The sequence below is a fragment of the Oncorhynchus mykiss genome, chromosome 23, assembly GCF_057628025.1.
Source record: "Oncorhynchus mykiss isolate SJ-2025 chromosome 23, ASM5762802v1, whole genome shotgun sequence".
In the NCBI taxonomy this organism is placed as follows: Eukaryota; Metazoa; Chordata; class Actinopteri; order Salmoniformes; family Salmonidae; genus Oncorhynchus; species Oncorhynchus mykiss.
The window spans coordinates 31,162,096-31,176,308 of record NC_143044.1 but is presented as its reverse complement, the minus strand read 5'-3'; the positions used below and the strand labels follow the sequence as shown (position 1 = coordinate 31,176,308).

Below are 14,213 nucleotides of genomic sequence, written 5' to 3'. Positions count from 1 at the left end.
GCAATCCCATCTGGTTTGGGCTTAGTGGTACTATCATTTGTTTTCAACAGGACAATGACCCAACCCACCTCCAGGCTGAATAAGGGCTATTTGACCAAGAAGGAGAGTGATGGAGTGCTGCATTAGATGACCTGGCCTCAAACAATCCCCCGACCTCAATCCAATTGCGATGGTTTGGGATGAGTTGGACCGCAGAGTGAAGGAAAAGCAGCCAACAAGTGCTCAGCATATGTGGGAACTCCTTCAAGACTCTTGGAAAAGCATTCATGAAGCTGGTTGAGAGAATGCCAAGAGTGTGCAAAGCTGTCATCAAGGCAAAGGGTGGCTACTTTGAAGAATCTAAAATATATTTTCATTTGTTTAACACTTTTTTGGTTACTACATGATTCCGTATGTGTTGTTTCATAGTTTATGTCTTCCCTGTTATTCTACAATGTAGAAAAGAGCCAAAATAAAGAACAACTCTTGAATGAGTAGGTGTCCAAACTTTGACTGGTACTGTATATATATACACAACCTATTTTTTCTTTACCTATCGAAATTGCTTAAATTGTGGTGCAAGCAATTCAATCTAAAAACCTGTTAATCAAGATATTACATTGGTTCTTTAACATGAAATAATGACTCCAAACACTTTCTTTACATAAGACTTTCACAGTAAAGGGACATGCCACAGCTGCTCTTTCACGGTGTATGTCCATTAATATGTTATTAACATAGGCCTAAAATATGTGTCATAAAGATCGAGTGTTTTCTAACTACTTGCAAATTCGAGCATTTCTGCATCTCCCCGGTAGAAACGCACCTTTAACATTTCCTGGTTGTGAGCAAACCACAATATGCAGAATTTATAGCAATAGCAAACAACGTTGAGAATGGGTGTCAAAAGGTAGCTAACGTTACTTGCTGGACCAACCACTCGTTCATAGTACATCAGCTTGCGAAGCACTATTTATTTTTGTGTCGACAACAACTGTAAAGTTTAGTCGTGAATTGGTGCTCAGTACCTTGGATGTGCAAACTACAAGCATGCACAGACTGCTGGGGTAACGTTTCATTGATTACCTTACTAAGGTGTCGAGTAGAGGTAATTTAGCTAATTTAACTAACTAGCGAACTACATTTGTTTATCTAAAGCAAAATCTAGCTTGCTCGCTTTCATAATACTCTGGCTAGACATTCCAAGGCAAATCAATGTAATTAGCCAACTGCTATCTGGCAATGTGATTTGTTACGTTGCAAGATAACGTTAGCTATATTAGATTATGTTAGCTAAAGCCTACCGGACCATATCTAACCATTTGCTATCTAGCCAACTAACTACTGCAGAGGCTAACGTGACTGGTCTATGTGTTCTATTTCCAGAGTCCGATACAATCAAGATCTGCAACAGCATCAACAGCAAGCTCAGCACCAGGAACTAGTGTTACGGCCCTACTACACTCCAGCCATCGGACGTCCGGCCTGCCATCAACCATTGAGGGAACGCTTCCTTTGAAATCAATGAAAGCTGCTATACTGCCCACGTTACGTCACACCCAATAGATAGATTAGCTGTCAACATCACAATAATGATACGCTCGCTTTAAATGGGGCAGAAGTCCGTGTTGTTGTGATTCTGGATGGCCAGATAGCTAGCAAGAAAGACAAGAATCTACCATGTAGGGAATCGTAGGTGGCTCATTTCAGCTAGTTTTATCTTGTTCTTGATACCATGTCTTGTTTTGAAGTGTTTTGACTGATGTCACGTCTATGCTAACATGGCAAAACAATTGCTGGCCAGCTAACCAACAATTGTAACAATGTATTTGAGAGACAATAAGTGCTCATTGCGCAAATGTATTTATGTTTTCAATAAACATTGGAGACGAAATCTTTACATGTTGTCAACAATCTAAGACAACCCTGTCTATTTGGCCCCATAGCGCACGCGTTGGATTCTATCTTGTCTACAGCAGCGTCCAAGGTCAAGAATCGAGGTTACAATTCTCGATGGATGACGCGTGCGTTCATTCTATCTTGTGAATGGAAAAAAAATGATTTTGGTTGGTTTCTGGTGTAGCAGATAGAACGTCACATTGATACAATGCTGATTGCAATGCGGGTAGTGTAGCTGACTAATAAGTCACCTTTGCTAAGTCTTTCCATGACTCCATGGTGAGCAAATACATATACTGGAGCTTGGCATCAACATGGTCCGTGTCTTGATGTCATAGTTGGTGTGTTTATAAGTAGGCTACAACTGTTGTTCTCTCTGTATGGAGGCTTAGTTGATTGTTTATGCTTGAAGTCTAAATTGGAGAAAAGCAGAGTAAGGATGGGATGGTGTGGGTGACTGACTGGTGTCTGATGGGGATGGGTATTGTGTGTGAAGGTTAGTATGCATGACTCTATTGACACAAGGGGGATAGGTATATATAGTACCTTGTTTCAGTGTGTATTGATGGGGACAAAGTAGTAAAATGTTGGCTAAATCACTGACTACTGCTGATGATTACCTTGACACCAGTTTCAACCGTAGATTATTTAGACCCATTGGATGAGACTTTCAGCAGGGAACAAGTTCAAGATCAACATCATCTGACTCAGAAGAGACTGCACGGGGCTGGCAAGAGACAAAAAGTGTCTGAGTCCAAGGTCATGGAACTCATGAAGTTCTGCCAGACCAGCTGCCATTGCCCAACACAAGATGAGGTTCACCAGCCGAAGAACATTTTGCCAACACCTCATACATATTCAGTTAGACTGATGTTGTAATGTAATATAGAACGTTGTTGCCCAACACTGGTCCTCAAGCACCCCCAACAGTACATGCTTGTATTTTAACCCTGGACAAGCACACCTGATTCAACTAATCATCAAGCCCTCAATGAGTTGAATGAGATGTGTTTGCCATGGGCTACAACAAAACTGTAATGTTGGGGGTACCCAAGGACCAGGGTTGGGAAACACTGATATAAAAAGCCTAGTATACTCACAACTGCATTGTAGTATAGATATTGCTAACTGTACATAATGGTGTTTTATATAATATTTGTTACAAGTGTACTGACAAGTGACTAAATGGTTCCAGCTGCATGAGAAACCAATAAAGTGTTGACTTCAACTTTTGGATCAATTTGTGATAGTCATTAAATGTATTTGGAAGTAACTAGCTACAATCTTAATGCTAAAACAAACAATGCAGGGAGTTGGTGTATCATTTCAACTTTAATTTGTTGGCAAGTAAACATGTTTAAAAAAAACTGTACATTACTCTGTCAATGCAGCAAATAAGTAGACAACTCAAAATGTATTGGTCACATACACATATTTAGAAGATGTTATTGCAGGTGTAGCGAAATGCTTGTGTTTCTAGCTCCACCAGTGCAGTAACAATACACACAAATCTAAAAGTAAAAGGATGGAATTTAGAAATATAGTGCATTTGGAACATATTCAGACTCCTTGACTTTTTCCACATTTTGTTATGCTACAGCCTTGTTCTAAAATTGATTAAATTGCCCCCCCCCCCCCCCCCTCATCAATTTACACACAATACCCCATAATGATAAAGCAAACAGATTCTGAATTTTACACATTTATTAATTAAATAAAAAACTGAAATATCACATTTACATACAGTAAGTATTCAGACCCTTTACTCAGTACTTTGTTGAAGCACCTTTGGCAGTGATTACAGCCTTGAATCTTCTTGGGTATGATGCTACAAGCTTGGCACACCTGTATTTGGGGAGTTTCTCCCATTCTTCTCTGCAGATCCTCTCAAGTTCTGTCAGGCTGTATGGGGAGCCTCATTGCACAGCTATTTTCAGGTCTCTCCAGAGATGTTCGATTGGTTTCAAGCCTGAGTGCTCTGGAGCAGGTTTTCATCAAGGATCTCTCTGTACTTTGCTCTGTTTATCTTTCCCTCAACCCTGACTAGTCTCCCAGTCCCTGGGACATCCCCACAGCATGATGCTGCCACCACCATGCCTCACCTTAGGGATGGTGCCAGGTCTCCACCAGACATGACGCTTGGCATTCAGGCCAAGAGTTCAATCTTGGTTTCATCAGACCAGAGAATCTTGTTTCTCATGGTCTGAGAGTCCTTTAGGTGCCTTTTTGGCAAACTCCAAGCGGGCTATCATGTGCCTTTTACTGAGGAGTGGCTTCCGTCTGGCCACTTTACCAGAAAGGCCTGAATGGTGGAGCGCTGCAGAGATGGTTGTCCTTCTGAAAGGTTCTCGCATCTCCAAAGAGGAACTCTGAAACTCTGTCAGAGTGACCATTGGGTTCTTGGTCACTTCCCTGAGGTGGTGCACTGTCAACTTTGGGACCTTGTATAGACAGGTGTGTGCCTTTCCAAATCATCTTTAATCAATTGAATTGACCACAGGTGGACTCCAATCAAACATCTTCAGGATGATCAATGGAAACATGATGCACCTGAGCTCAATTTCGAGTCTCATAGCAAAGGGTCTGAATACTTATGGAAATAAGGAATTTCTGTTTTCGTATGTATATATGTATGACATATATACAGTAGGAGGAAAATATACTACTATCGCCTATATTAAACACTACAGTTCTACTAAGAGAATACTTGCATATGGTGTGTTTGGGTGGTGGAGTTCGGAGCCACTTTGATACAATGGGATATTGTTGTTATGGGACTTTCCACATCTTCCCTTAAGTCATCAACTTCATTGTATCCAACAGACTGTCCATCATGTGAGGGATAAATTGCTTGAATGGCACCAACAACACACACAGGCAAGGGGATTCAATACCCTCTGCCTAGCTTCTCCACCGCGTAAAACAAACTCCAAAAATAATCTGTAAACCACCAATCTATTGTCTGTAAGAGAATGACAAAAACGCTATTAGACTTTCATGGACAATCGTTGTGTAATGACTGATTTCTTACTGTAGCAGCATGGTGTAAAATATGAGACATCTCACAGACAAATGTGAGCTAGCTATTTAGCTACAGCACACAGGTATAGTTACTCCAAGACTAATCTGAGTCATAAAGCCAAAGTCATTCCTTTACTCTTCGTCATCACAATCAAAACATTTATCCCAGTTTTGCTCCTAATGAGATGCACTGAGGCTAGCTAGCTATAATGTTAGACTACAGTACATTTTGGGTATAGCAAACAAAGCTAGCTAGCTCAACTTGGCTAGCTTGGCTTGTAAATGCTACTAGCAAGCCCCGTTATGGCCGAATCGATCACAAAATGATACTGTACTGAACAACACTGCCTTGTGTAAAAATATTTTACATTGCCATCTAGCTACCGACAGCAAAACAACTTACTTGTTTGTCATTTGCCATCCTGGTCCAGCTGGTCTATGCTGCCGTCTCCAGTTGATCTGGGAAGTTCTGAAGGATGTCTCCAGCACCCCTCTATCCACGTGTGCATAGAAACATTGATGGTCTGTCACACACACACAATCCATGGGGTTTGCAGTGACCCTCTCCAGTAAGAACTGTCCGCGATCAAATTCATTGCAGCACAGGCTTATTTTTTCTGTCAGCATGGTTGGACAGCACCGGCAATTCAGCATTCACAACTCTATTTATCTCTCTCAACTCTGCTTCAGTATATTACAGCTCAAATGAATAGCACTATATGTCCCTATGTAAAATAAAATCAAAGACTGTTTTGTAGTCAAGCTCTTCTTGGAAAGAGGAATCATCAGAAGCAGCCATTGTAATTATTTAGCAATCTTGGATAGACGGTGCACGTTAACATGGCTCCTGTGAACCCGTAGAAACTAGTACTGCCCCTGTTTTGAAAAGCCTGCCTTTGAGGGTGGGAACACAATTGGACAAGGAACTAGGGCTACCGTCAGGTTGCAGTCTTTACAAAGCCAGGTAAAACGTGTCAACCTAGATATCCTGCAATGTCGTGGCATATAAGAACACCGTTGAGACAGGTCCAATGGCTATATTGAAGAAGGCCAACCATATCTACTCACTGCAAGCGTTTTTATCCCAATCGGTGAACACAAAGGCCACAATAATTTCTACAAAACTCGACCTCATTCCCTTTTAGATCAGACAGCAGGCTCAATCAACCGATGACGCAATTGGTTGACCTCTCCCAGCGTGAAAATAAACAAATACCACTATGGTACATAATTATGTCTGAAACACCTCTCATCAATCATAATTATGTAGGGAGACTGGAACAACACCCCAAATAATGTCTAACGGTGAAGTTTCACTTTATCTGGTTACAATATTGTAACCAAATGGTGACCATCTCATCAATGGAAACCTTCCCAGGCTCTTTAGTATCACAATACTTACACAGGTGTACTTTAATTTAAGATTCCGTGCAGTCAGTGAACATTATAACAATAAAAAAAACATCTCAACAAAATACATTACCTGGAATGATATTCACTCTCAAGGGTGGCCAAACAATTAAGTGAAAGCCACCCCCCTTCAATAGGCCACGCCTTCATCTCTTCTGATAGGCTGCCGCCGCTACATTGCACCCACCACTATTCAATGTGAATGCACATGAGGTGTTGAAAGTGTTATAGGCTTTGGGGTTTAGATTGATTTGGTTTTCGATGTTGGTTTTGTTTGGGTGTGGTTTGCCTTGATTGGAATCCTCCTCTTTGGTCAGGATGTGTTGCCCCTGTCGCCTGGTTAGTTAGTCGTTAGTTTCCCCTGTGCTGGCCCAGTGCTCCAGTTAGCATGAGAGATGTTGGAAGAGCGATACCACTAGCTCTTCCTTTTTAAGTTGAAGTCTTGTCTCACCTGCTTGGTTTGCTCCACGGTTATTTGCACTCCCCTACCTACGTTGGTGTGGGTTTTCTTTTCCTTTAGTTTCTGATATCAGGCAAATCTACTGGGTGTGTGTTAAGACCACATTAACACAAGTTTGCTTGGTCAGAATCCAGTCTGTAGGCACCCCCATGGATGCCTTTCAGAACCAATTTTAAACCCCCACCTGTTTCGTTCTGTTTTTCAACGTCATTTGGTTCCCTATTTCTGTTGAGCGACGATTTTTGGTTTCTTATTGGGGAACTTAACAAAAGCAATTTAGAAGCTTTCATTCAATAAAAAAAAAAAAACATTTATCTATACAGTATAGTTTAGATATAGCTGGAGATGATATGTGTTACCTGTGTATGGTTAGGCCACGGCCCCAGCAGGCTTCGGGTTAGAGTTAGGATCAGGTAAGGTTATGGTGAAGTGTAGTCTTACCTGCGTAGGCCTCTGTCCCAGCAGGCTTAGGGTTAGAGTTAGGATCAGGTAAGGTTATGGTGAAGTGTAGTCTTACCTGCGTAGGCCTCTGTCCCAGCAGGCTTAGGGTTAGAGTTAGGATCAGGTAAGGTTATGGTGAAGTGTAGTCTTACCTGCGTAGGCCACGGTCCCAGCAGGGTCTGTTCGCAGTCTGGCCCTCAACGTCTGTCTCTGTGCCTCCGTAGGATTCAGTCCTAATGCATCCAGAGCCTGCCAACACACACACACAGAGTTTATACACACCGTATCAAAGACACACACCCTACCCTCACACATTTATACACACATGACTACACACACACAGAGTAGTAAACACACGCACACCTAGTGTGCTGAATGTGAATAGTGCCTATCGATTTTCCAATGATGTTGTGGGAGAGGGATTGGAGCAGCTTGAACAACATGCACCACAACGCGTGCGCACACACACACACAGTAACATGCACATTGTCTTGACTGTACGCTCTTAGAAAAAAGGGTTCCAGGTAGAACCCTCTGTGAAAAGGGTTTTATGTGGAAGCCAAAAGGGTTTTACCTGGAACCAAAAATGGTTATTCTATGGGCACAGCCAAAGAATCCTTTTAGGTTCTAGATAGCACATTTTTTCTAAGAGTGTAGGTATCCATTTGATTAGACCAGAGCAAATGACTGGCCAGCAGCAGTAATGGCTTATTGAGCAATGCCTCTGCAGGGAGGGGTCAAAGTCAACACAATCATTACACTGCAATGACCCTAGCATCAAACCACATCCATACTGTACACATACATCTACAGACACACCAAGACAATCACAAACATTCCTACACACATACTCACAAATCCTCAGGTACAGGCACATACAGTCATACCAGTGGAGGCTGCTGAGGGGAGGACGGCTCATAATAATGGCAGGAACAGAGCGAATGGAATGGTATCAAACACATAGACACTATGTGCTTGATACCATTACACACATTACATTCCAGCCATTACCACAAGCCCGTTAAGGTGCCACCAGCCTCCTGTGAGTTATACAGTTATTATTTGTTAAACAAACGCTCTTTCTCTGAACTATTGTATTAGTATAACATCTTTATTTATGTGCATACACTATAGCTCCTTGTTTGTCATTTTTATTTATAGTCTTTTTTGCTCTTTATCAAGGGTGCCAATCATTATGGACCTGACATTACAGTCCACCAATACACGCTAACAAATACACAAACTTCCACACACACACACACACACACCTGCTCCAGCCTCTCCAGTTTGAGGCGACTGATGGAGCTGAGGGAGCACTTCCTGTGTGGTGTGTGCTGGATGCTGTTTGGCTGACAGGCAGGGTAGGATTCTGAGTATCGGGACACAGGTGAGGTGTTAATGTATCTCTTCTTTGACGTTTATGACTTATGTTTATTGCATTTACATGAGAGAGAGAGAGAGAGAGAGAGAGAGAACAGGTCTGCGTTCAGTACATAAAAGTGTAATAGAACATTCAATTGAACGGAAACGTTACTGAACTGAACGACCAGTTGAAAAACAGGGAGGGGTTGGGTTATGGGTTCAAAATGCAGACCTGCTCTTTAAATGCATCACTCGTTGCTTCAAGCCACATCCCAGCACACCCACCAAAAGGAGCAAACGTATCTCAAAGTCTTTTCAGTACAAGAAAGTTTGTGGAAAATGTGTTGTTCAGTTAAAAACGCTCAGCGATGTAGCAAACGTTTAAGTGAACTGAACGCACCCCAGGTGTAAACAGACAGTATCACAGAGTCTGGAGCGAGGCATAATTAGAGAGAAAGGCACAGAGGAGAAAAAGACAGAAAGAACGAGGGAGGAAATTACTATTCTGATGGACGGCTCTGCTTCACAGCTTTTCAAACCCCCACATTATATTTGTTAAAAATGTACCATGCTCACGACATAGCAAGATGATAGACATATGCAGTCCTTTGTACAGTCCTCTGACAGACATACAGATATAGTCTTCTGTAGCTCTGTTGATAGAGCATGGCGTTTCCAACGCCAGGATAATGGGTTTGATTCCCGGGACCACCTGAACGTAAAATGTATGCAAACATGACTGTAAGTCACTTTGGATAAAAGCATCTGCTAAATAGCATATGTTGTTATTATTATTATAACAAATTGAAAGTTTGGAAGTGGTGAATCGAGGTAGTTCAGGTAATTAGTATAGGTAAAGAAGGTAGACAATGTAGGTAAAACAGTTTTAAGTTACGTTGACAAATGCAGTAAACGTTTAAAATGTGTGCATAGGAGTCATATCTGATTAAATGGCTGCACCAACTGAACATTCACATTCTGGGCAACACTTGAAGGAAGCCTATCTGCCAATCATTCACATCTCTGTATCAACTGATCATTAACATGTTGAGCAACACAGAACATCCAGACAACATCACTCATCATACCAAAGCCGCTCAAAGAACATTATTCTGAGAAGGGATTCCATCCGGAAGATGACAGTGTCTTGTTTTTGACACCTCCAGGTCCAAGTGTGGGACGAAATGTCCCCTAGACTGTGTAGACTAGACATCCAAGGCCAGATTAGCCTTTTTCCACCTAATAGACATGTCTTGTTTTGACACATTCAGATGAAGCGTCTCCCGCCTCACTCGATCTCCTCCTTCCTGGCTGCACGCCACACCACGCTACATCTGTCCTACCAGTCTACACAGCCAAATCTCCAGTGTTAAAAAACAAACAGAGTTAAATCAACACTGAAAATGTTGAGTCTGTGGACCCATATAGGCACCGGAAGTGTTACATTAACACACTGCTAAGTGTAAAGCCTTATTCAAATAGTAACACTCTCAGTGTGAATTTGTTTTTGTTTTACACTGGTTAATTTGCTGTGTATCTTCTCTATGTACCAACGCAACAGTCTCTGATATATCTGATTTTGGGTTCCCAAATGGCTCCCTATTCCCTATATAGTGCATTACTTTTGACCAGGGCTCATATGGCCAACTCTAGAAGACAACATAGGGCATTATAGAGCAGAGTAGAATATACTTCATTTTCTCACAAGGGGGAACTTTGGTACCCCACATAACCTTACAGAATTTCTTTGAACTGCTTAGAGTGGTATAGAACAGAGTAGAGCAGAGTACATTTCTTTAGAACTGTACAACCCAGCTCAGTGAAGTAAAACTGCCTAGAACAATAACACAGAACAGATACACAACAATGCACAAAACAGTTGTGAACCCTTGAAATTACACAGAGACACACGTGGAGCGAGGTGTGCGTGTGAGCGTGACAAGATATCATGTTAGAACTGGTTTCAAATGTAGGTTTCAAGTATAGGTCACATCATTACTTGGGCTGGTTGTTTGCCTGACTCACTGACTGAGTTTATGACATGGCTCTGTCCTGTGGAGAGAGATAAGGGCTAAAAGGCACACCCTCATTTGACTATTATCTCTTCTTGACCACCTGCTGTGACCAGTTTCCCAGTATAGTTCACACCTGGAGGTGTGAGTCCCAAAGGGCACCCTATACCCTATGGGCCCTGGTCAAAATTAGTGCACTACATAGAGAATAGAGTGCCATTTGTGATGCATTCAAATTGTAGGTGTACTGTATGGGAGGGTGGGACTGGGACATGTCTTAAAGCCATGGGACACCATGTTCCCAAATGTACATCAACAACTAAGAAATGTCAGAATAGTTATATTAGCCCAGAGGCAAATGTGAAGGTGAGACAGAGAGGGAGGGAGAGAAGAAGAAAGAAGGAGAGAGAGAGAGAGGCTGAGAGAAAGAAAGGCTAAGAGAGAGAGGCTGAGAGAGAGAGAGGCTGAGAGAGAGAGAGGCTGAGAGAGAGAGAGGCTGAGAGAGAGAGCAAGAGAGAGAGAGAAATAATTGGAGGAGCGAAAGAGAAAAACAGAGACAGAGACACAGAGATGATAGAGAAGTAGACAGATCTCACCAGGCTTGGCATCTGTGGTGCTGGGACTCTGACGGGGGGAGGAGACACACATCTGTTCTGTTCTCATTCGAACCTGCAGGACACAACCACACCAACCATTAATACTATGTAGGAGGAATAACCATATTCACAGAAGACTGGTGTGAGTGGGTGTGTGTGTTGAACTTGTGTTCGAGCCTCAGCCTCTAACTTGGCTAAGGTTGACAGATGGCAGAGTCTCGCTGGCGGGGTTGGGGGTGGAGGTGTTCTTGGGCACCACCAGGGGAACCCCAGGGAGGGCTGCAGGGAGTGTGGTTCTCCTGTGCTGGAGCAGTGATGCAGGGGGAGGCAGGGCCCCCAGCACAGCCATGGTCTCTCTCCTGATGGGGGGCACTGCGGGGGCTCCGCTGACTGGGCCCTGGGGGGTGATAGGGCTCTGGGGGCCACTGCTGGAGGAAGCAGAGCTGGAGGAAGACCTGTGTCTCATAAACGCTATCTCCACCGTAGGGTCTGGTCTGAAGAAGGACAGAGAAATGAGAATGGATTGGAATAATTATAAAGTAGTAAATATGGATACATCCCAAATGGCACTATTTTTTACCAGGGCCCATAGGGATCAAGTCAAAAGTGGTGCGCTATTTAAAGAATAGGGTGCCATGAACGCATCCTAGTTTACAGTTCACACAATTACTACAGTAGATATGTTTACTCTTCTTCTACTGTATCTTTATACAGGAACCCCTTGAAAACAAGGTGGTAGACCTTAGGAGGTTTATCCTGTCAATACATATTCAGGTAAAGTCATACAGGTGCGCCCCACCTGAGTTTGGTGCGTGTCAGGATACTTCTAGCCTCCTCATAGGTCACTCCAACTAACGACTCCTTATTAATCGACACCAGCTGATCTCCTGGCTGTAGTCTACCGTCCTGGAATGTAGATAGAGAATATCATTAGCCTATAGTTTGACTATAATAAACATGGTCATTGTCAGTTGAACCAACACATATTTTTCCTGTCTCACACTTTGTCTTCCCACAAAACCCCATGTAAAAACCCATGAATAACACCTGATTCCCCCTGTATCAAAAGGTAAACATAGTGACAAGTCACCCTCTGGCAGTCTCCTCCAGGTATTATTTCCTGAATCAACACCATTGGTCCCTCGGCTCGGTTAGCTCCGCCTTTTATGATGAGGCCCAGGCCTGTTCCCTTTGAGATGCATATCAACTGAATGACGCTGTCGAGAGAGCGAGAGACAGAGAGAGAGAGAGGTATATAATAGGGCAGGGAAAGAGAGAAAGATAGAAAGGGGCAGTCAGGGAGAGAGGAAGAGGAAGTGAGAGTGTGCAGTATATCTCAGACTAGCACACAGACTGTGAGCATGATTAAATAAACACACAAAAACACATCGGTTTCATTCAGGCTGTCCCTGAACAAATCTCTCTTCCTTTGTATTTGTATCTTTCTCTATCTCTCTCCTTCTATACATGTGAGGGTTTCTCTTCTGTCAGAGAGCAACGTGACTGTTCAGCATCATGCACACATTCAATATATTGTTTTGTGTTACACAACTAGATCTTATATAAAAGGATATCAAGGATAAACTGTTACAACCTTTCAATCTATCTTAGTGACACAAGGACATCAGGGATATATAACCTGGCCATATATCTATCTGGTTCTCTGGAAAAAATCTTCTGTCTGGATTTTAAATTATGAGGACAAACAGACAGTGACAACAAGTTCAATATTCCCGGTGCTTCAACTGTCTCGTTCTATTTCTGCCTGACACTTACTTGTTGAAGACGTGCTGTGTAGGGGTTGTGTTCGGGTTCGATGTGTAGGGGGGCCCAGTGGTATAGAGGGGTCCAGGGGTGTAAGGGGGTCCTGTGACCCCCTCTTTAGGGCTGAGGAGCTGGCTGGTGGGACTGGTAGATCTGGAGGAGGAAGAGGAGGAGGCCGTGTCTGTCTTGCCTCCTGGGGGGGAAGAGAGAGAGCGAGAGAGAAGAGGTTTGTTACTTCCGATCGATGACATACATTGGTACAGGAGCCAATAATGAATCACACATTGTGAGGTGTAAAAACAGGTCTTTTGATTAGCATAGAGAAACACCTACACACGTTAGCCACATTGTTGCCCAATGTTCTCATGCATATCTCAAGGTAGGATTCAGTGCTCTATTATTTTAAATAATGCCGTGTTGAATTTGAGTGTCGGTGAAAGGATGTTTGGAGAGGGAGGCGGATTGCGAGAGGAGCTGGTCCAGCACTCAGTTGGAGAAGGTGAAAACAATTGTGAATACGGATGAGAGTAAAGATTGTGAAAGGAAAAATGAATGAGAATTAGGAGTGCGAAAGTAGGAAGATAATGGTTAAGAGACTATAGTGTTACATGGAGATGAGGAGGGGAACGGGGGACAACCAGGTCTTAGGTACAGTGGATGAGTCCCAAATGGCACCCTATTCCCTATATAGTCCACTACCTTTAACCAGGGCCCTTTTCCCAAATGGGAGCCATTTGGGACACAAAGGTCCTAGGTACAGAAACTCACCTGTAGAAAGCTGTGTAGGGGAGACTCTCCCTGAGCTTCCTTTAAAACTGCTTTGAGAACCATACTTATTCATCAACTCTATGAACTCCCGCCTGGAAGACACACACAAACACAGACCCACGCTGTTAATTTACCCATAGAAACAGTGCAGTAGATCTCTGTCTCCCTCCCATGGTCAGAGAGACATTGATTCCAAGTGACATCTGACGGGCGTGAGCTCATTAAAAGTGACTTCTTTGCCAGTGGTTGAGATTAGGATTATTTGAGCTATATCAGATCAGGCTGCTAATCCAGTTTAATCTTGCAGTAAAGAGTCTACTGTCTTAAGAGTTCAGGTAAAGAGTCTAGGTGCTTGGAGCCCTTGTTGGAGCCCAGTCATAACCTAATAAGTATGTCTTGGAGAGAGGGATTGACCTCTTGCCACCAACTGTCTGATCTGGGATTCAGTTTTGTGTCAAAGACACTACAAAAATGAGGGTTCCTTGAGAGTTCTTTGTGGAA

The 14,213-nt window shown here is 42.9% G+C and overlaps 1 protein-coding gene and 2 long non-coding RNA genes across 4 annotated transcripts in view; 1 reads left to right on the top strand and 2 right to left on the bottom strand.

Annotated features, from left to right (window-relative positions):
• The window catches only part of stxbp4 (syntaxin binding protein 4), a 62,899-nt gene that overhangs the window by 30,239 nt on the left and 18,447 nt on the right, over positions 1 to 14,213 (bottom strand). Inside the window, 8 exon segments of the mRNA XM_090217288.1 lie at positions 7,363 to 7,459; positions 8,479 to 8,579; positions 11,181 to 11,253; positions 11,371 to 11,674; positions 11,980 to 12,086; positions 12,271 to 12,397; positions 12,951 to 13,137; positions 13,713 to 13,804. Of these exon segments, the coding sequence (XP_090073414.1) occupies positions 7,363 to 7,459; positions 8,479 to 8,579; positions 11,181 to 11,253; positions 11,371 to 11,674; positions 11,980 to 12,086; positions 12,271 to 12,397; positions 12,951 to 13,137; positions 13,713 to 13,804 (1,088 nt within the window).
• On the top strand, positions 810 to 3,106 carry LOC110502766 (uncharacterized). Of its 2 annotated transcripts, none has more exons than XR_002470374.3 (2): positions 810 to 1,046; positions 1,366 to 3,106. It is a non-coding gene; the product is annotated as an uncharacterized LOC110502766 (long non-coding RNA). The 2 variants fall into 2 exon arrangements; XR_005039269.2 differs by having other exon boundaries at positions 835 to 1,087.
• LOC149972563 (uncharacterized) lies at positions 3,192 to 5,765 on the bottom strand. Its single transcript, XR_016491075.1, has 2 exons — positions 5,303 to 5,765; positions 3,192 to 4,840 (listed from the first exon to the last, which is right to left on the bottom strand). It is a non-coding gene; the product is annotated as an uncharacterized LOC149972563 (long non-coding RNA).